At 51.2% G+C, this 18,651-nt stretch overlaps 2 protein-coding genes across 6 annotated transcripts; both read left to right on the top strand.

The window, feature by feature from the left end:
* Positions 9-11,876, top strand: VAMP4 (vesicle associated membrane protein 4). 2 transcript variants are annotated; one of them, XM_021405072.1, is made up of 7 exons: positions 9-245; positions 923-969; positions 1,329-1,379; positions 8,340-8,440; positions 9,291-9,370; positions 10,032-10,083; positions 11,036-11,686. In XM_021405072.1, the coding sequence occupies exons 1-7, from the start codon at positions 180-182 to the stop codon at positions 11,062-11,064; spliced, it is 426 nt and encodes a 141-aa protein (XP_021260747.1). In that variant the 5' UTR covers positions 9-179; the 3' UTR covers positions 11,065-11,686. The 2 variants fall into 2 exon arrangements, with proteins under 2 accessions (XP_021260747.1, XP_021260748.1); XM_021405073.1 differs by lacking the exon at positions 10,032-10,083 and having other exon boundaries at positions 11,036-11,876.
* Positions 12,034-18,626, top strand: ITPA (inosine triphosphatase). 4 transcript variants are annotated; one of them, XR_002441230.1, is made up of 10 exons: positions 12,034-12,435; positions 12,538-12,772; positions 12,898-15,220; positions 15,343-15,400; positions 15,485-15,549; positions 15,978-16,051; positions 16,280-16,360; positions 16,857-16,888; positions 18,013-18,089; positions 18,398-18,618. XR_002441230.1 is itself a non-coding variant. In XM_021405068.1 (9 exons), exons 1-9 carry the CDS (start codon positions 15,158-15,160, stop codon positions 18,516-18,518), a joined length of 687 nt encoding a protein of 228 aa, XP_021260743.1. In that variant the 5' UTR covers positions 15,040-15,157; the 3' UTR covers positions 18,519-18,618. The 4 variants fall into 4 exon arrangements, 3 of the variants coding, with proteins under 3 accessions (XP_021260743.1, XP_021260744.1, XP_021260745.1); XM_021405068.1 differs by lacking the exons at positions 12,034-12,435; positions 12,538-12,772 and adding an exon at positions 17,539-17,654 and having other exon boundaries at positions 15,040-15,220; XM_021405069.1 differs by lacking the exons at positions 12,034-12,435; positions 12,538-12,772; positions 16,280-16,360 and adding an exon at positions 17,539-17,654 and having other exon boundaries at positions 15,063-15,220; positions 18,398-18,626.

The raw sequence follows: 18,651 nt of genomic DNA, 5'->3' as shown, positions 1-18,651 counted from the left end.
CCGCCCCCTCCCGGCCCCTCGGTCGATCGCTCGGCGCTCGGCGGATCGCGGAGCAGCTCGATGGCGCAGCCCGGCGCCCATCGCGGCGGCCATTTGCCGCCGGCCCGGCCCGCAGCCCGTTGAGGGGCCGTGTCCGTCCTCCAGGCGTCCCCTCCCGGCCGCCTCCCCCGGCAGGGATCATGCCGCCCAAATTCAAGCGGCACCTGAACGACGACGAGGTGACGGGCTCGGTGAAGAGCGAGCGGGTAAGTGCGGCCGGGCCCGGGCCCGCTGTGCCCCCCGGGCTGTCCCCAGCCTTCGGCTCCGCCTGCGGGGGGAAGGGCCGGCTCCAGGTGTGCCGTGCAGGGTGCTGGCACGCGATGGTCCTGTCCTTAGGTCTGCTGTCACCATAATCAGTTGCAGACCCGGGTTCCTGCGTGCCTGGGGTGCTCAGGGTGGTTGCCAGCGAGTTATCGTAACGCTGCGGATCGCCCCTCGAGCTGAGAGCACTGCCCGTCCATAGCTGGCCGGGGCGGGGGTTCTGCCCGCTGTGTCGCGGGGCAGGATTCAACACGTGCTGCCTGCTTCTGTGTCACAGGATGTTTGGCTGATGCTCAGGGTTAGGATCCGAACCCGTACGGACAGCCAGCAATTGATGCAAATGCACTTTGGCTTATTAGCAGCGACGTGAGGGTTGTCCCAAGCCAGAGCTGTGGAGCTGGGCGTCAGTCTGTGCTTTGCCTCCTGGGTGCTCTGACAGCGCACAGACATCTCTACAGGGGAGAAAAACAGCACAATTCCTGCACCTGAAAAGTACCGCTGATGTTCTCCCCAGAGGGCTCACCAGCACCCTGTGGTCAGAAGGTGCTGATGGTTCCCAACGTCTGGAAAGTCGTGTGAAATGGCTGATTATTGATGATGCTTTTTTTTGGCTTGTTCACAGAGGAACCTTTTAGAGGAAGATTCGGATGAAGAGGAAGACTTTTTCTTGTGAGTTTCTGTGCTGACATTGTAGGGCATGTGATGTCTTAACTACCTAAAGGTCTAAGACTGGGAGTGCTGAATACCAAGAGCTGCTCCCTGCCAAGTAGGTGGGGGCTCCCTGTGATCAAATCCTTTAGTTCCTTTGAGGTGATTTCCCAGAGCCTTGAATTAAGACTGAAGAAGTGTGATCGGTATGAAACTGGGGTGCTCCATACGTTGTGTGACGTGAGAGGAACTGATGGGAGGCGTGAGAACACTGCTCCATCCGCAAAGTGCTGGTTCTCTATTGCGTATCTTAAGTCTTTGATTTAAATGCGTGTTTTCACTGCACCTGCCATCATCGTTATTCTCTTTCTCCTTTGCAGGAGAGGGCCTTCTGGACCAAGATTTGGACCCAGAAATGACAAGATCAGGCAGTAAGTCCGTCTTCTTCTGTATTGTTCAGATAGTATTTTATGCTGACATTACAAACTCCTGCTGCTCTGTTAACGGAGTATTTTTCTGCAGTTCTGAACAGGAACGTGGCTCATGCTTTGTTTCACGTGACTGTGACTGTAATTTCACATCCCACCTGTCCGCAGCTAAGGAAAATCAAATTTGTTTCAAGTTATCAAGGAATTGTGCTTTAATAGCAGCAGAGGGGTAGAACTTCATCGCAGTAACATGGTGGAGTTTCCAAAGTCCTTGCTATATTCTGGTGATAACCTGGTAGAGGTGACTTGGAGATGAGCAGTGACTCAGTGGGGTCAAAGCAGCTGGAGAAACAGGAACTCTTTACAGCAGGAGTAGGATTATTAGCTGTAGCAGGGCAAGAAGGAAGGAAGGAACACTGAATCCTCCAAGTGAGTCATTTCCTGGGTGATGTTTTTTCTGGACTCTGATTAGCTCTGCCCTTTCCTACTAAGGATGTGATGGTGATACTTAATGGGAAGGACAGGTTACTCACACACCCCTTGTCTTGTGTTGTGCTGTTGCTTTTGCTGGCCTCCACAAAGGCAGAGCAGAAATCTGTGCAGAGACAGACAACCAGACGTTAATCAGACTAGGTTGTTTTGTGTGCAGCGTTGGAGTTGCTCTTCATTAGGAGTGTATTTTCAAGCCAGGAAGCAGCCAGTGCATCTCTGAGATGAGTCATTGGGAGCTAGTGTAAATTAGGCTCTTCTAGGTGAGACTTAATTGGGGAGAATTCTGAGTTTTGCAAGTCCACGGTGAAGTGATTTAATGATGGAATTTTAGGAGTCTGTGGATTTGATTTGAAATTCCTAACCAAAGGAGGCAAATGGGTCTTTTCAGTCCAAAAAGCAAAGTTATTTGGGTCTAAGCAAGTCGGTTTGGCAGGGTTTGTTAGCACAAACATGCGGGTAGGGGTTGTTGTTTTGTTGTTGTTTTTTTCTTTACGTGTGAATAGGCAGCTAATAAAATTCATCCTGGCTCCTTCCGTTTGTATTCTCTGCCCCTACAGTTCATTCACGGTCACTGGAGAGCAGGACGACTGAGATGGTGGCGGCGTGTTTGGGATCTTCTTTGGAATTTCTGAATGCTATTCAGTTTCTGACCCTCTTTATTCAGTTGCTGACCTTCCTTGACTTTCTTTGGCCTTCTCTGAACTGGACTTCAGTAAGGCTTTTGACGCTGTCCCCCATAAGAGCCTCGTAAACAGGTTGTTGATGTTGTGGGATGGATGGGCAGACTGTGAGGCTGGCTGAGTAGGAGGGCTGGGCCAGGTGACCTCCAGAATCCAGCCATTCTCTGGCTTAGTGATTCAGCGTCAGCTTTAGGCATCGCTTAGCTGTGTGCCTGCTGGCTGCGTTATCTTGAGAGGCAAAGTGCACTTGAGTTATGCAGGAGACAGTGGGTTGGCTGCTGTGCCCTGTGTTTTCAGTGGCCTCTGCTCCCTCTGGTGCATCAGGATGCTGCTGGTAGAGGTGCTCAGGTTGTTGCAGGAAGCCAGTGTGGATACAGGCTCCCTTGTGTGGTGCTGTGCTGGTTTGAAGTGAGTGAGGATGACAGCTGTGAGTGGGGTGTCACCTCTATAAAGGGTATGAAGGGGAGTTAATGTCGGCCTCTCTATCCTCCTCTGCCAGAGGGAAATTGCAGAGGGACTTCCTCCTTCCCTGCATGGCAGAGAAGAACAGGAGCTCTTCCCTTCCCATTGTGTTGGTGAGGCAGAAGGGCTGTGGGAGCTTTCAGGAAGCAGGGAAGAGTGTTCTTTCAGGAGGTGAAGGAGAGCACCGCAGCTGTGAAGGGAAAGAAAAATGAAAGAATTCACTCAGGAGCCGGTGCGTTCACAACTGGGCACCAGTTGTGTCACAACATATACAGGGGCGTGAGGCTGCTTGTCTGGTGGAGCTGGTATGGGATATGTCCCTTGGGATAGCAAGTGTCTACATCCATCTACGCTCTGGTATCTAGAGCGTGCATTATCAATTAGTATCTGTCTTCTGTTCTCATCAATGTTTATAGCATCGTGCAATAGTGTCTTGCAGTATGCAGCAGTTGCTTCTTGTTGTGCAGTTTATTACTGAGTTTCTGATCAAACCAGCCCTTGTGTTGCATGGATTAATGCCTGTTTGTTTCTTTTTTCCAATGGAAGAGGAAAAGCAGGGTTGTGTTGCTGCTGAAACACTATAAGGAAAAGACATTTCTAAGGAGGAATTTGAGTGTTTGGAGAGCTGAGGCATAGCTGAGCAAAACCAGAGAGACTGGAGCTGTATGTGGCTGGAGGGAATGAGGTGCGAAAATAGGTGTAAAATGAAACTGGATGGAGAGCTGGGCAGAGGAAAAAGTAACGGGATCATGGGGAGCAATGATGGAGAACATGTTGAGTGTGATGGGCAAGACTGGAAACTTTACCTACCTGTTGTTGGCAATGAAGGGATTTGGGTCAGTGTGTAGAGTCTGGCAGCAGAGGCCCTCAAAGCTGGCTTGGCTGCAGAAGGACACGTTGGGGAACACTGCAAATCTTGTGGGGGAAGGAGTGCTGGAGATGAGGCTCAGCACGCTCATATGGTTCGCTAGGAGCTAGATCTTGGTCCCTGTGGTTTTCCCATTGCACTGTCAGGGGTGACCAGCATCTCTGGCTCTGAAACTGAACCCCAGAGCCTCTGTCTGGCTACAAGCCCTGTGTTACCTCCTGAAGAGGGGGGAATGTGGGGGCTGGCCTGAAGGCTGGCAGGAGCTTCCCAGGGCCTGGCTCTCATCACAGGTGGATGGATGTGCTGTGGACCCAATCCATAATCCAGACTTTCCCTTGAAGGTAACACTTAAGACCTCGTCATGCCTCCTTTCAAGGCTTCAGAGAGGCATCAACCACTTTGTTCCTAGCAGCTGTTGAAGGAGCAACTTGGAAGCAGTGATTTGCGGCACGGTTCCGTGCTGACACCCCATGCTGAGGACAGCAGAGATCTGTGGGCAGCTGTGCCTTGCTGAGCGCAGCCTCGTGCAGACAGGGCAGAGGCACAGCTTGGTCCTGTTGCCTTTTCCCGGGGTTACAGCCACAACAGGGGGGTGTTCAGGTGTAATTTGCACCAGAGTACACAGCACTATTAATACCACTGCATCTCCTGGGGTGGAAAATAGAAGTGTGTCATGCTGGCTGTAAACAGCTGCCTTAGAGACAACGAGTAGCCTTGAGCAGCCCATCTTGTGGTGTGTGCGTGGCCTGTTTACGATGTCTGAAGAATGCAGCACTGTTGTTCACTCACCACGACTGGCCTAGAGAGTTTTTCAGTAGCTAACCCGATGTGTCCAAAATGGAAAGGCTGCTGCTTCCCACTTTGGACCAGGCCTTGCACAAGTCTGAGTCTGAGCCCAGCTGAGTGCTGGTGGATCTCTTCCTGCTGCTCTGACAGCGTGCACTTGCTGTCCTTGTTAAAAGCGTATTTGCAGTCATTGGTAAGAAGGGCCATGTGAGATACTTGATGCTTTTGTCTTGCTCTCTCTCCTGGCAGATGTCTAGTCTACTTTATTTCTATTGGAAATCCAGCAGGAACAAAATACATGAAATGTGTCAAAAGCCAGCAGCTCCTGAACAGGAAATACGCTTCGTATTAGACGGTTCATTCTTTCTTGCCAAATAAAACAAAATATTTTCCAATTGATGTGACTTGATTTTCCAACCTCAGGCGTGCCAAACTAATGCGAATTGATGCATAGGTTGTGCATCTTTCAGCCCCTTCTTGGAGAGGCATCTCTTGTTGTGGAGGTAGGAGGGAGAGGGCAGAAACCAGGAATGGTGGGCTGCTGCGTGGGACCCTGGAGATGGAAGTTTCATTCCCTGCTGCAATCCCTTCTTGTTTTTTCCTGCCTTTTTCTCTTGCATCAGATATCTGACAGTATCAGGGTGCTCAAACATGTCTGCTTTCCATGGGAGTAAAAGATATGTATTTGTGAGAGTGTTTAGGCCTTGATTTCTCTGTCTCTCCATTCCCCATCTGTGAAATGTCTGATTTCTGTTAGCAGCATAGCTGGGCTGTGGCAGACAGTGAAGGCACGCAGCAGTTCTTCAGCACCTCAGGTCAAAACAAGTGGGATGCTGAGATGCAGCTCGGTTAGGGGTCCGAGTCCCATTGACCTCTTTCAAATGCTGGTGCACAGCAGAGTGGTTTAGCTTCCAGACCTGTCCTGCTATGCCTCTAATACCTTGGGGTGACCTGGGAGTGCAGCAGGTGGCATTGCGCTGCACGTTCCTGTGTGCATCATACCCTGGTGTGCTCCTGCTTGCTGGTTGTACCAGGATAGCTTGCCTACAAATCTGTTGTGGGAGGAAATCTCTCTGTTTTGAATCCAGTAAATGTTTTCAGAAATATTTACATACTGAAAACGTAGACTTCTGCCTGTGAAACTGATGTTTAAATCCACAGAGGTTTTGCCAAGTTGGCTTGCTTGGGATAGCAGATGTTTCTGCTTCCCTCTCTCACCTCAGGCTCCGTCAGGGACTTGCCTGTTGTGCCAAGGGGAAGAAATTCCCTTATAGAACGTGCTTCTTTCCTTTCCTGTCGTGTCACCCATTGCCCCAGAAGAGGAGTGCAGGGCTGTGCGTCCCTGCGTGGGCTGGACATCGTTCTGCAGGTGGGGACGCAAGCTTCCTGCCCACGTGCTCAGTGCCACCTGCACACACCTGGTGGCAGCAGCTCTGCTGCTAACCTTTCAGGATGAATGGTGGCTTGGGCTGGGCTCAGGACAGGGTTCTGCTGAGGGAAGGCTGTGATTTTCTATGCCTTTTGCCTCCAGGTAGGAAGCTCCTAAGAAGCAGAAATTGGAACGCAAGGCAGGAACTGCTGCTGCATGCAATAGGAAAAGAACCTGTCTTCCCCATGAGGTGGATGCAGAGACAGACAGTGTGATTCTGCACGGGGAAGGTAGGATCCTTTCCTACGGCATCCTGAGTACAGCAAGGTTCTTAGGCGTGGCGTTGGAGTCCAGCATGTGCTGTATGAGAGCTGATGAGTCAGAACTTGGCTTCAGAGGGTTCCCCTGCCTGTTCCAACTGCAGAAGCTGCAGTGCAGAGGCGCTACGAAGCCTGACCTGCAATGCTAAGGCATGAAGCCCCTTCATGCATCTGTTTCCAGCTTTCTGGAGCTTGTAGGGGGGAAAAAAAACCCTTTTCTTTTAGTGACCTTCCTTGCCTGTTTTTGAAAGGATAAGTAAATGTATGCTTTTCCATTGAAGCCGCCATGGTGTGTTGTAGCTGCTCCTTGTGCGTGCATCTCAGTGCAAACGTCTCTTCAGTGAGAGGCACGTGGCTGCTAGGGAGGCAAGAGAATTAGGTCAGTGTGAACCAGAATTCAGTGTCTTTTAATTAGAGGCGCTGCAGCTTCTATTTAGGTAGAGCGTTGGCTGGGGCTCGGGAGCGGGGCCCTGCTTCTCGTTCTGCAGAGCCCCAGCCTTGGTCATGCAGCTCTGGATCTCTTTTGGCCCCTTTTCTCCAAGCCATGGTGCAGATTATGCTGTTCTCTTCTTAGCAGGTGCTCTAGGACTAGGTGTTGTGCAATGGCTCGTTAAGTGTTGGCATTGAGTCTGGTGCTGCTGTAAAGAAAAAAACAAAACAAATAATAATAAAAAATCCACCCTGCTTTGGCAAATAACATCTTAGAATTTTTGCATCTGGGAGATGCAGATGGGGAGGAGAGGGTTTCCAGTGGACCAAAGAGGAAGGTGTTGTAATTGGATAACATGGGGAGCGTGGGTGCAAATGCCGAAGTGATAGTGTCCCCAAAGGGAAGAACTGCTGGTGGTGCATACTTGGTAAATGCTCGATGCATTATAATACATGTAAAGTATTTAAATATTTTAAAATCAGTGTAACTTAAAAAATCAAATGTAAGACTTCATGCAGAGCGAGTGGTCTGGAGCTATTTCTGTTTTGTTGCCTTGTGTGTGGTGTTGCCTCCAAGACATTGCTGTTCCCTGTTACTTTCTGGGATCGGTATGTCTCCATGTACCCTATTGTCTCCCTAGGGCCCCAAGAAATCTCTTATTTCTATCTCCAGGAAAATACAAGTGTATTAGCTCCAAAATACAAACTGGAATGTAGCAGTATTTTTCCACTGGGAGAATTTTTCTCTCTCACCAGTGTGGCTTTTTTATGGTGTGAATAAATGCATTTATAATAACCCTGCGGTGCGATTTAGGCTACCCTTCTCTGGAAGGACTACCCACTGAGTTGCGTAACTGTGAGAAGATGGATTGTAATGAGTTGCTTCAGTTCACATCAGCCTTTTCTTTTCTGTCCTCCCCATGCCCCTGGCAGAGTGGGTTTCTTTTAGCAGCTCAGTTCCTGGGGCAGGGGATCACGTCTTGCTTTGCGCTCCAGGTTATTTAGCAGAGGTACAGTGCTAAGTTCTGTGAAGTCTGTAAAGATGTGATGATTTTTTCTACTTTTTCCCCCCTTTGATGTGAACTCCTCTACAGCAGAGGCACCCACCCACAGCAATCAGTGCCTGTTCTCGCTGCATTTGTGCATGAAAGGTTTCCACCACTCCAACTGTGCAGTACTTTGGTGTTCCAGCACTGCACTAAAGCTGTTTAGTTTAAAATTGCAGACAGATGGGTGCTTGCAGAGGTGATTTCCACACTCATCGCGTGTTTGAATTTCCACACCTGACCCTGATGTGCTGACTTAGGACTCTCTTATAGCCCCTTGCATTCCTTTGCGCTGTCTGGGATTGCCAGACACCCACCCCACACAATGCCATGCCTCTTAACTTTCTCAGCATCCCATCAGCCTCCCTCCACTGTTGTCCCCTTGGATTTTTGCCAGCGAGCTCCCCAGATCCCATCGCTTGCAGCTCAGAGTGAGGGCTGGTGCTGCGGTGCGCAGCTGGTGGGACATGCTTCCTGCTGCTCACGCTGGTTTTGCTTTGCTCTGCTTTAGTGTTCAGAACCAGGTGGATGAAGTCATCGATGTTATGCAGGAGAACATCACAAAGGTGATTGAAAGAGGCGAGCGGCTGGATGACCTGCAGGATAAATCAGGTGCGATGATAACTGCTTTCTGTCTCTGCCCTTTTCCCTGCACCTCTTCCCCCCTGCTGGACCAGGTTACCCGATTTCAGCTCAGAAAGTGTCCAGTGACAGATCTAGGCTTGTATTTCTTTTCTGCTGGGAAGCCGTTTCCCAGCCTTGGGCTGCAGAACTAACTCTATGCCTCCGTTTTCTTCTTTCCACCTTCTGCTGCTGCTCTGCACAGCCCCAGCCCACACTAACTGGTGTCTGTAGGTCACCCATTAGTACCTCACCCTGGTGCAGTTGGCTGCTCAGGAGCCTGTGTGTAAGGGTCTAACCATGTCTCAGGAATCAGTGCCTTCTCTCTCACTGCAGCTGCCCTTTGGCCTCCTTTTGCATACACAGCATCCAGGTGGTGCTCATCCACTCTGGTTTACCCCTGTGCTCAGCAGAGCCCAGCGCGTTGTCACTGCAGTGATGTGAAGTCATCCTTGGAAGAGATTTAGACATGGAAATACCCAGGCTTTAGTTTGGAGGCGTTTGGGTGCTGTGACCTAGTTGGTCCTTCAAGCTAATGTAGGTTGGTCTGTCTCATGTCAGCCCTGAGCACTTCAGCCATCTGCTTCTTGCTGGCTTGCAAAATGAATTTCTGCCCTCAGAGGGCAGCCAGGACAAAGGGAGCTCGGTGGGACCTCAAGCCCGTGTGCTCCCTAGCAAGGGGTGTCCTGTTGGCATCCCCTTTGGCTATGGTTAATCACACTGCGGTTGGTCTTCTCCCTTACTCACAAGTTTGCTGCTTGACACTAAGTGGGGTTTGTGGGATGAGTGGGTGCTCTGGCTGTGTGCGCTGCTGAATTGCCTCTATTTTTTCCTTCAACAGAGAGTTTATCAGACAATGCAACAGCATTTAGCAACAGAGCCAAACAGCTTCGGAGGCAGATGTGGTGGCGAGGCTGCAAGGTGAGCAAGAACTGGAATGATTTTCTTCACACAGGTCCTTTAGCTCCTGGGCCGAACAACGGGGTTAGTTTGTGTGCCAGGAGCACCACAAGGGAGCAGTTTAAGCTAGAGACAGTCCCTGTCCTGTAGGTTTGCTTGTAATAGTGTGAATGGTGCAGGCTTGAGTGTCTTGGAGGCAGACATGGAGGTGGTGCAGCTGTACAGGAGCCAGGAGGCATCTCTCATGCTTGCTCCCTGGGGAACTCGGGTTCAGTTAGCCAGGCTGCATGCTGGCCCTGTGAGATGGGGAAGGATGTGAGATGTGGTGTTCCTGGCAAGGTGATTAGAAGCCATCCTCCTTCCTGAGCTGCCTGCCTGTGCTCTGCAAGGGAGGGCATCTGAGCTTTGGGTTGGCTCCCTTTCCCTAATTTCTTCTGATGGAGCCAGATCTGCCAAGGCATCCCTTCTCTGCAGGGTCAGGAAGGCATCATTTGAGGGCTGTCTGGTGAGTTTGTGTACAGCAGTCTCCAGGCACATTTCTCAGCAGAAATTTGTCATGGAAAGTTTCTGGCTGCTTGAAAGTAGGTACTGGTGGAAAAAAGTTTCAGCGCTTTTCTAGCTGAAAAGATGCAGATGCTACACAGGGTGCCACATTTAACATGCATCTGTGCTCCTCTTGCAGATGAAGGCAATCATAGCGCTGGTGGCCATTGTCCTCCTGCTTGTGATCATCAGTGAGTAGCTCCAGGTCACCCTGCCCATTCTAGCACTGAAATTCTCATTGCATTGCACACTGTGAGTGACACTGTTGCTGCTGTCCCTCGGGGGAGAGCACCTGAGTTCAGCACTTTTAACTGGTGTTTGTAGCCCACACCATGCTTCTGTTCTGCAAAGCTTAAATGTACATGCAGAGGAGCAGGTTCAAACCAAGTCCTATGGGCAATTGCCACAGAAAGCCAGCACTGTGTTGCCAGCGCTGTACTGATGCAGGGTTGGTACAGGTCAGTCCCAAGGCTGTGTGGCTGGCAGGAGTAGGTAGAAGGGTTTCAGACCAAAGCAATGTCTTCCAAACAGCTATCCGTGTATGTCAGCCATTTTGCAATAGGTCTGCTTCTAGAACTGCTTAAATTTCTGCAGGTAGCTTTTCCTACAGAACAGGTAATAACCAGAGCATGTTTCTTCCAGAGATGGGGGGTGGGAAGTCATTCAACATTCTGCATGCTGACGGACATGCTCCAGGGGTTCAAGCAGCCCTGCACAGTAGTGTAGCCTTTCTGTGCCAGTGGGTCTGGAGGGTTTTTCTCCCATTGACTATTGCTGGAGACATCTCTGTAATAGTTCTTGTGCTGCCCTTCAGCAAAACCCTCATGGCCTGTTGTCCTGCTGACACACAGCTAGGAGCAGGAGAAGCAGAGCTGGCAGCAGTGTGGGAGCGCTGGAGAGAGAGACTGATGGAAAATCCCATCTGGTTTAATTTTGGGAAGCTGGAAGGAGATGAAGGTGGCAGGAAATGTTGTCTAGCGTGTGTGCTGGCAGCTGCTTGCATTGGCTTGAGCTTGAAGACACGCTTTCCTTTGTGGCTGCTTAGTGTTTGTCCCCGCAGAGATGAGGGGTTCTCTCTCTGACAGTGTCACTGTTGCACGTGAAGGTGTTTGGCTGAGAGCCTGTTTGTGTTTTATTTTCCAGTACCCATAGTCCTGAAGTACCATACCTGATGTGTCAGCTGGAGGCTTCGGTGGAGCTGGCTCTGGGATAAACAAACTGCTGTGTAACTTAAGTGAGATATCTGTATATAGCTTTGAAGTTGTTTTTCTCCAAGGAGCAAGGAGGCGGCGGCGGCGGCAAGTAGCCAGTTCTAACAGAGCATTTTGAGAACTGCCAACTGACCCTTTCTTCTTTTTTTTTGTCAAGTACCTGCTCCTGCTGTCAGACTTTTATAACAGAAGATTCAGTTCCCAAACCGCCTGTTTTGTGGAATGCTGGGTCTCTGATTCGGAGCCGTCTACTTGCCATTACGGTTTATCTGTATATATGGTTGAGTTGTAAAAATACTTAAAGTTTGAGCAGTTCCTTGCTTGCTACTGTGGAAGGCAGAGGGGACTCTGTCCTTTCATCGGGGTGAAGGAGGAGAAAAATGTCTAGGGAAACACACCATTATGTTCCAGGAGACTGACCCTTCTGTGGAGAACTGTAAGGGTATTGTTTTTCTCATGTTACAAAAGAAAAAAAATAATAGTTGAGTTTTACAATCCATGGGAATGCACAAGCTCAGTGTTTTCAGTATTGCTGCTTACAGGTGTGACTAAAGACATTCCAGTAAACCTATTTTTGACTGTACATGTGAAGTTACTGCACGTTCCTTCTCTCAACTGCCGGGAATCCCGAGGAAAGGAGCTGTATCGGTGTTCTCATAACCAGGAGGAAGAAGCGTGTAAAGCCCAGCTCTCTGTTATCCCAATGATACAAGACACAGTGGGGAGATGGCAACTGTCCTTATATCAGCCCAGAATAAACCAAGACCACTTTATACTCAGAGCCTTTCACCTTGATGCACTCAGTGGTGGTGGTTGTGAATGCCAGCTTGTTTTACTTCCTTATGACCTAGTGGGCTGAGGGCTGTGCCCAGGCCAGGTAACTTGGTGCGGTGTGGGGGCTGTGTGCTGGACTAAATGGAGGTGGATTTGCTCCATCCACAGGTAGGACTGATATGTTTTGGCACAAGAGCCACGAGTCCCCTTCTAGTTGGCTGCAACCTGGTCTCAGGCACTGGTGGCTTTTCTGTCTGCACTTTATTTTGGGGCCTTTGTTCCATCCTGCTCCGAGCCTAGAACTTTAGCTGAAATCAGACTCTTCTGTTTTTTCTCACTTTCCTGGTTCTTTTTGCTGTTTCTTTTCTGCCGATGAGAGGAATGCTGTCCTGCTTAGCCTGTGTCTGAAGGAATTTTACTGGGAGAGGAGGGGAAATAGCACCCCGGAGAATCCCTCATGCCACCACCCAGCCTTCTATTGTGGACCTGCCCCCAGGACCTCGTGCACAGTTTCCACCCGAGTGGCGGTGCTGCTCCATGCAGAGAAGAGGATTAGAAGTGAGCACAGCAGGCTGGAGTGCTAGATGTGATTACAAGCTCTACTTGCTCTGCTTGTGTATAAATAAGGCTTTTCCCCTTTGTGTGCTTTGTTCACTCCAGGTGGGAATCAGAAAGCCAAGCTGGGTTTTTCCTCCTAACACATCACCAAGTTTTTTAGATCCTGAGGGCAAAATCATGCATTCAGTGGAAGAGATAAAAATCACCCAGCCTATGCCTTCGGCTGCTCTCCAGCTGCAAAGGATTGAGAGGGCAGATGAAGGGGGATGTTGTCTGTTTTCAGCAGCGCTGCAGGTCTCACTTGAGTGAGATTGGGCCTTTTCCTGCCATCTGGAAAGTGAGTAAGCAGCACTGTGAGCCTGTGTAATGACTATGCTTTGCCTGCTCTTTTGCTGCGTGTGAGGGCAGCTTTTACTCCTAGTGCTGGAGAGCCCTGCTAGTATCTCTGCCATTCTTTCCCAGACCCATCTTGCATTTGCTGCTGCTAACCTTGGAAGGACCCAGATGTTGCAAGAATGTGTCAGGACTTCACATCCATCCTGAGCTGGACATAGGGCCTTGGAAAATGGATGCTGGTTATGCTGGTTGCATGAAGGCCTCTTGGTGATCCTGCTGTATTAAATAATTGTTTCTAGCTGCCAAAGGTAGGAGCTGCTGCTACATCCTCCTCTCTTGTCTGCCCCTCTAAACCAAGGAGCAGCCAAAGCTTGGCTCCCCTGGGGGCTCTGTTCCGTGCCTGGTGCAGGTGTCGCTTTGGAGGGAAAAAGATGGATGTGAACTGCAGGAATGACAAAGCCACCTGTGCAGAGCTCTGTCCTTGCTGGATTTGGTGGATGTCTGCCAGCAGCCCATCCGTAGAAAGAGTTTCCAGTATGCTTAAACTATTGCTGTGAGTACCAGTGTACTGCTCTGAGAACAGCTGCCTTTAGCCTGGTCACAGCAGTACGCTGCTGCAGAAGGGCACGGATGCATTTTCAGCTGACCTGAATCCACGGAGAAGGAACCTTGCACCCTCCTGCTTGTGCTCATCCTCTGATACCAACAGAACTGGAGCAGGTGCCCCCAAGGCACCTGGAAAGCTGGCTTGCCTCGTCAGTGCTAGCCAGGTGGTTTTTCAGCCTCATCTAGAAGGTTGGGGTGCAAGTATTTGTACTTAAGATGCGGGCCAGGGAAAGCTGCCAAGGCCCTCAGCACTCTGCTCTCCTCTGGGTTGCCAGGATTAGGTTTTAGGTTCAAGACCCTGAATAGCGAAGTCATCCTAAGTACAGACCTTCTGAAGAGACCATCTCCGGCTGGGAAACAGAGTCAACAGCAAATCAGCAGCCCTGTAACTTTTGACAGTGACAGAATTTATCAAGCAATTCATAGTTTTTCAAGGCTGAAAAGGCCATTACAATATCTAGTCTCAGCTATGTTACAGAGCAGTCCTCCTTGTTCTCCTTAACAGTGCCTTGGTCTCTGTAGTGTGGCCTGTGCATCCCTGCCAGGGCCTGACTGCAGGGAGAACTGCAGTGATAGAGAAGGGCTGGGAAGAATCTGTTTGCATGCTTTGGGCTTGGTTTTCACTTAGGAGGTGTTATGAAGGAGATTTCACAACAAAAATAACTCCACCCAAGCGTAGGCTCTGTTTTATCCATTTCCTCTTTGCTCACATCTGTTCATTAGCTGCTGTTTTCCACACGATCGATTTTCAGGGGGAGTGGCATGCTTTGGCTGATGCTGTACGTTCCTCCTGCAGAGCTGCTTCTCCTTCCCAGGCTTGCTGGTGGGACCCGTGCAGTGGGATGTGGGGGTCCCTGTGCCCAAGACAGGAGGCTGCAGAGATGGACAGCTGCTGTGCTGAAGCAGGAGGGAAAGGTCTCTGCTCCTGGCTCTGCTCTTGCAGGAGAAGAAGGTTCACCCTGTGAAGGCCTTTGTAAAGTGGGAGCTTCAGGGACAGCAGAGTGTTGAGGAGGGGTCCTGGGCGCTGCAGTGGCATTGCTCCCATCCTGCTTATGAGCAGGACAGGGCAGTGCTCACCTCTGCCCCTTGGGCACTGAGTGCTGGGCTTCCTTGGCTCATTTCTGCAGGGCTCAGCTCCTCTCCCAGAGCTACAGCCACCACAGAGCTTCGTCCTTGTGACAGTTCTGGGAAGGATTTGATTTGTTTTTGTACAAATTAAAAGAGCAGCAGGACCCCCAAGGGAGCATCCTTTGACTCCTGGACCCAGCTCTCCCCTGTTTTTATTACAGGGGCCAGCTGCTCCCGCAGGTGTGTTCAGAAAGATGAAACCTGATCGCTCCCACGTAGGAAATCTGCAGTCACAAAGTGCAGAGGCTTGCCAGAGCTTGGAGTAAACAGCACAGTATGGAGCGCAGCCCAGGGCCCCGCTCCATCATCTCCATGACTTCAGGGAAAATAGGGCAGGGAGAGCTGGCCGCTGTCCCCGCCTCCCGCGGCCGAAGCCACGTGCCGTCCTCAGCCTGGCGCTGATCTGAGGGGTCCTGGCGCAGAGAGGGACCCGGCCGAGGCCGCCACAGCGGCAGTGGAGACTGCGGTCTCTATGGCAACCCGGCAACACGGCAGTGTTCGCGAGACTGCGGAGCGTGATCACGCGCATGTGTACTCGCAAAAGCAACGCGCCCTCCCGCGGAGGCTCGGCCGTTCCCATTGGCTGGGCGTTACCGAGGGTGACGGCGCCGCCGCTGGTGATTGGCTGCTCAGCGCGCAGGCGTGGGGCAACATGGCGGCGCCGGTACGGCGGAGCGTGGTGTTCGTGACGGGCAACGCTAAGAAGCTGGAGGAGGTGGGGGGGCGGTTGCCCAGCAGCGCGCGGCCTTGGGGCCCGCGGACCCGGTCCCAAGCCGAGGCCTGAGAGCGGGACCGGGAGCGGGGCTGACGGGCGTGCTTCCCCCTTGCCTCCCGCAGGTCACTCAGATCCTTGGGGACTCCTCTCCGTACACGCTGGTGGCGAAGAAAATTGACCGTAAGTTGGCGGGGGGGGACGCGGCCCGGCCCGGCCCGGCCCGGCCCGGCCGTCTCCTCAGCGATCGCCCGTGTGTGTCCCCAGTGCCCGAGTACCAGGGGGAGCCGGACGAGATCTCCGTGCAGAAGTGCCGTGAAGCCGCCCGGCAGGTCAGCGCCTCCCTGCTCGCTTCTACTGCTGGGGGTGGGCTGCGACCCTAACCCGTTGGTGTGTCCTTCCTCCGGGGACGGTGACACCGTACTTAGGCAGTGCCACTGATGCTCCTCTGCTCTCGTGTCCCCGGTGCAGCGAGGGGATGTGACTGGTCCCTCAGTGCAGCCCTGGCGGCTGTGGGGCCAGGGCTGTGCAGCTCTGCTCGTTTTGCTCCGTGAGAGGACCTCCCTGCCACTGCTCAGCCCCTGCAGGGGAAGCTGTGGCCTTGGCTGCATGGTGATGGCTGACACTGAGGGGAGGACATTGACGGCTGCTGGGTTCCTATGTTGTTCTTGTTATCTTGGATGCATGAGAACAGGACTGAGTATGAAAACGAGTCTGAAGGCAGTACCTTCCTTGAAGCCTGATGTTGCTTTTGCTGCAGATTCGGGGGCCTGTTATAGTAGAGGACACCTGCTTGTGCTTCAATGCCCTGGGGGGACTTCCAGGACCTTACATGTAAGTAGGTGGGAACCTGCCTTGCCTTTCTTGTTCTAGAATGAGGAGTACACCTTAGCAGGATGTGCTTTGCAGGGAACGCTCCATGCACCAGGAGCATATTAGGGTCAGGAAGGGGCTCTGTGTCCTCTGTTTCATTCTGCATCCCATGGGCAGGACATGAGGAGTGCTGTAATGCACTGTGCAGGATGGGAGAGACAGACTTGAACTGTTGCCTCTTGCTTCCAGTGTTGAGTGCCTGCTGTTGCAGCCAGCTTGGGAGCCCCATACTGGGCACTGGGACGCCAGGTGTGGCAGGAGAGCTCTTATGTGAGTGTCCCCTAGATTCTCATGGGGACTGTTTTAATCTAGCAGGTAATGGGATCATTACATTGCTGTGTGTTTCTTCTAATAGAATACACTCTTAGCTCCTAGGATTACCTTTTGCTGTGATTAACTCTTTTAAACTCTGCTAAGCTAATCAGAGTCATCAAAGCTTTAACTAATTCAGTGTGCACTAGAAATGGGTGTAAGATGTGAACAAGTGAAATCAAGAAATGTATTTCAGCTTGTTGATACAAGCGAGAGCTGGGTTATTTGCACAGACGTTAGATTCAATACCCCACTGTTGTTCTCCCTGCGCCCCGCTTAGTTTAAAAACTAGGTTTGTCTTTATTTGTAAATAGCCCAGAATGAGGTGATTTGACAGTACATTTAAGAGGGATTCAAAGAGCTGTGAAAACACAGGCAACAGTGCTTCAAGGATGGCTGTGTTTCTGAGTAAAATTAGCAAAAATTTGTCTTTCCTCTTTTTTTCCCCCTTCAGAAAATGGTTCCTGGAAAAGCTCAAGCCAGAAGGTACTGCCTCTTGTAGCACGGTCTGCATGTGACTCTGTTCTTTCCAGTCTTGGGCTCCTGGGGACAAATGTGCCATGGGAAATGAATCCCTGCCTGTGCTGGGTGCTGCTGAGTGTGCTTCCCCACCTGGCTGCCTGCTTCATAGCTGGTTCCTTTGTCTGTCCAGCTCTGTGCCTTTGTGCTCTCTCTTTGAGATTGTTCTGCGCCCTTCACCTCTGGATGTTGTTTCCCCCAGAAGCTTTGGCATCATCCTTCCATTGCTGCGTTCGCAGGCTTCTGCCCCCACAGGCTGGTGGCAGGGCCTGTGGGAATTGTCTTTCACAGAGGTGACTGGGAAGACCCGTGATCTCTGGCTTCTGTACTGGCATCGTGAGCAGGAGTGTTAATCGCTTTGATTGACAAGGGGCTTTAGTCCTTCTCTGACGCAACACACTTCTTTGTTCTGCTCCCAAATTAATTTTGGGGCCCTGCAGCTCAGGGATAGGAGGGATTTGGCGAAAAGCATCCGTTCAGCTTAGCTTTGTTACCGCCTGTCGTTCTTCCTCTCCCTCGTCTATGTGAATGCAGAGTACTCCCTTGATCCGTCTCTAGGTGGGTGTCTTGTGCTCTGCTGGGATCACACTGATGCCAGGATCCTCTGTCTTGCTCAGGCCTGTACAAGCTGCTGGCTGGGTTTGAGGACAAATCTGCCTATGCTCTTTGCACCTTTGCATTCAGTACTGGAAACCCAGAGGAGCCCGTGAAGCTGTTCAAAGGCCAGACACATGTAGGTGGGGTTGTAATGTGTGTTTTGTAATAGCACTGGCTCTGTTAAGGACAGCATTAGCGAGTGAGGTCACTGACACTGCTTGGATTGCAATTGTTAGTTCTCTTAGTCTGGGAGGTGTGGAGGGTAGTGAAGGGGCTGCCTGCAAACAGCAACCTGTGGGGCACTGACTTTGGCACTGCTAATTTTGGTCATGTTTTGGGGAAGTGCTGAGAAATGAGAGTAGCATCAAGCCTTTGGTGGATGGCCACAGCCATGGCTGGCTGAGTGCCACTCTGCAGTTTGTGTTTCAAATGTGACTGCACCAGCAGTGCTGAGGAACCACGAGTTACAGGGCTCTTTGGCTTTCTCATGGTAGGGGGTGATTGTTGAGCCCAGAGGCCCTCGAGATTTTGGCTGGGATCCCTGCTTTCAGCCTGATGGCTACGACCAGACGTAAGTAGCTTTTTACCTATAGCACTTCATGGGAATTTTAAGGAAAGGAAGGGGTGGGGGCTGTGTTTTGTTTTTGTACTGAGACGAACCTGATACAAGCAGTGCTGGCAAGGAGAAAACACTGTTCTGGGTCTGAATGGGGTTACAAAGAAACCCAGATCAGTATGGGGGTTGTCGGTTTTGCCAACGTGTATCACTACCAACAACCCCCACTGTGGCTAGGCGGCAGGCAAGACAAATGGGGGCTCCTGGGGATGTGCTGCAGCAACTCAGCTGCTGAGGAGTGTTTTGGTTTCTTCCCACTCCAGCTACGCTGAGCTGCCCAAGGCTGTGAAGAACTCGATCTCACACCGGTACCGTGCACTGAGCGAGCTCTCTGCCTTCTTCCTTCAGAGCAACCCAACAGAGGCCCACTCCAGTCCCAGCTAGCATCCCCGTGCCTGCAGACACTGGATGCTATACTTTTCATATACAGTCCTGTGAGATCTCTGTTGGGTCACATGCTTATATTAAAGTTGCTCACGGTGAAGCCACGAATACTGGTGTTTTTTTTTTTCCCCCT

This window comes from Numida meleagris, chromosome 7, assembly GCF_002078875.1.
Source record: "Numida meleagris isolate 19003 breed g44 Domestic line chromosome 7, NumMel1.0, whole genome shotgun sequence".
Taxonomy (NCBI): Eukaryota; Metazoa; Chordata; class Aves; order Galliformes; family Numididae; genus Numida; species Numida meleagris.
The sequence above is the reverse complement of the archived record's forward strand: the minus strand, read 5'-3'. Positions and strand labels throughout refer to the sequence as shown.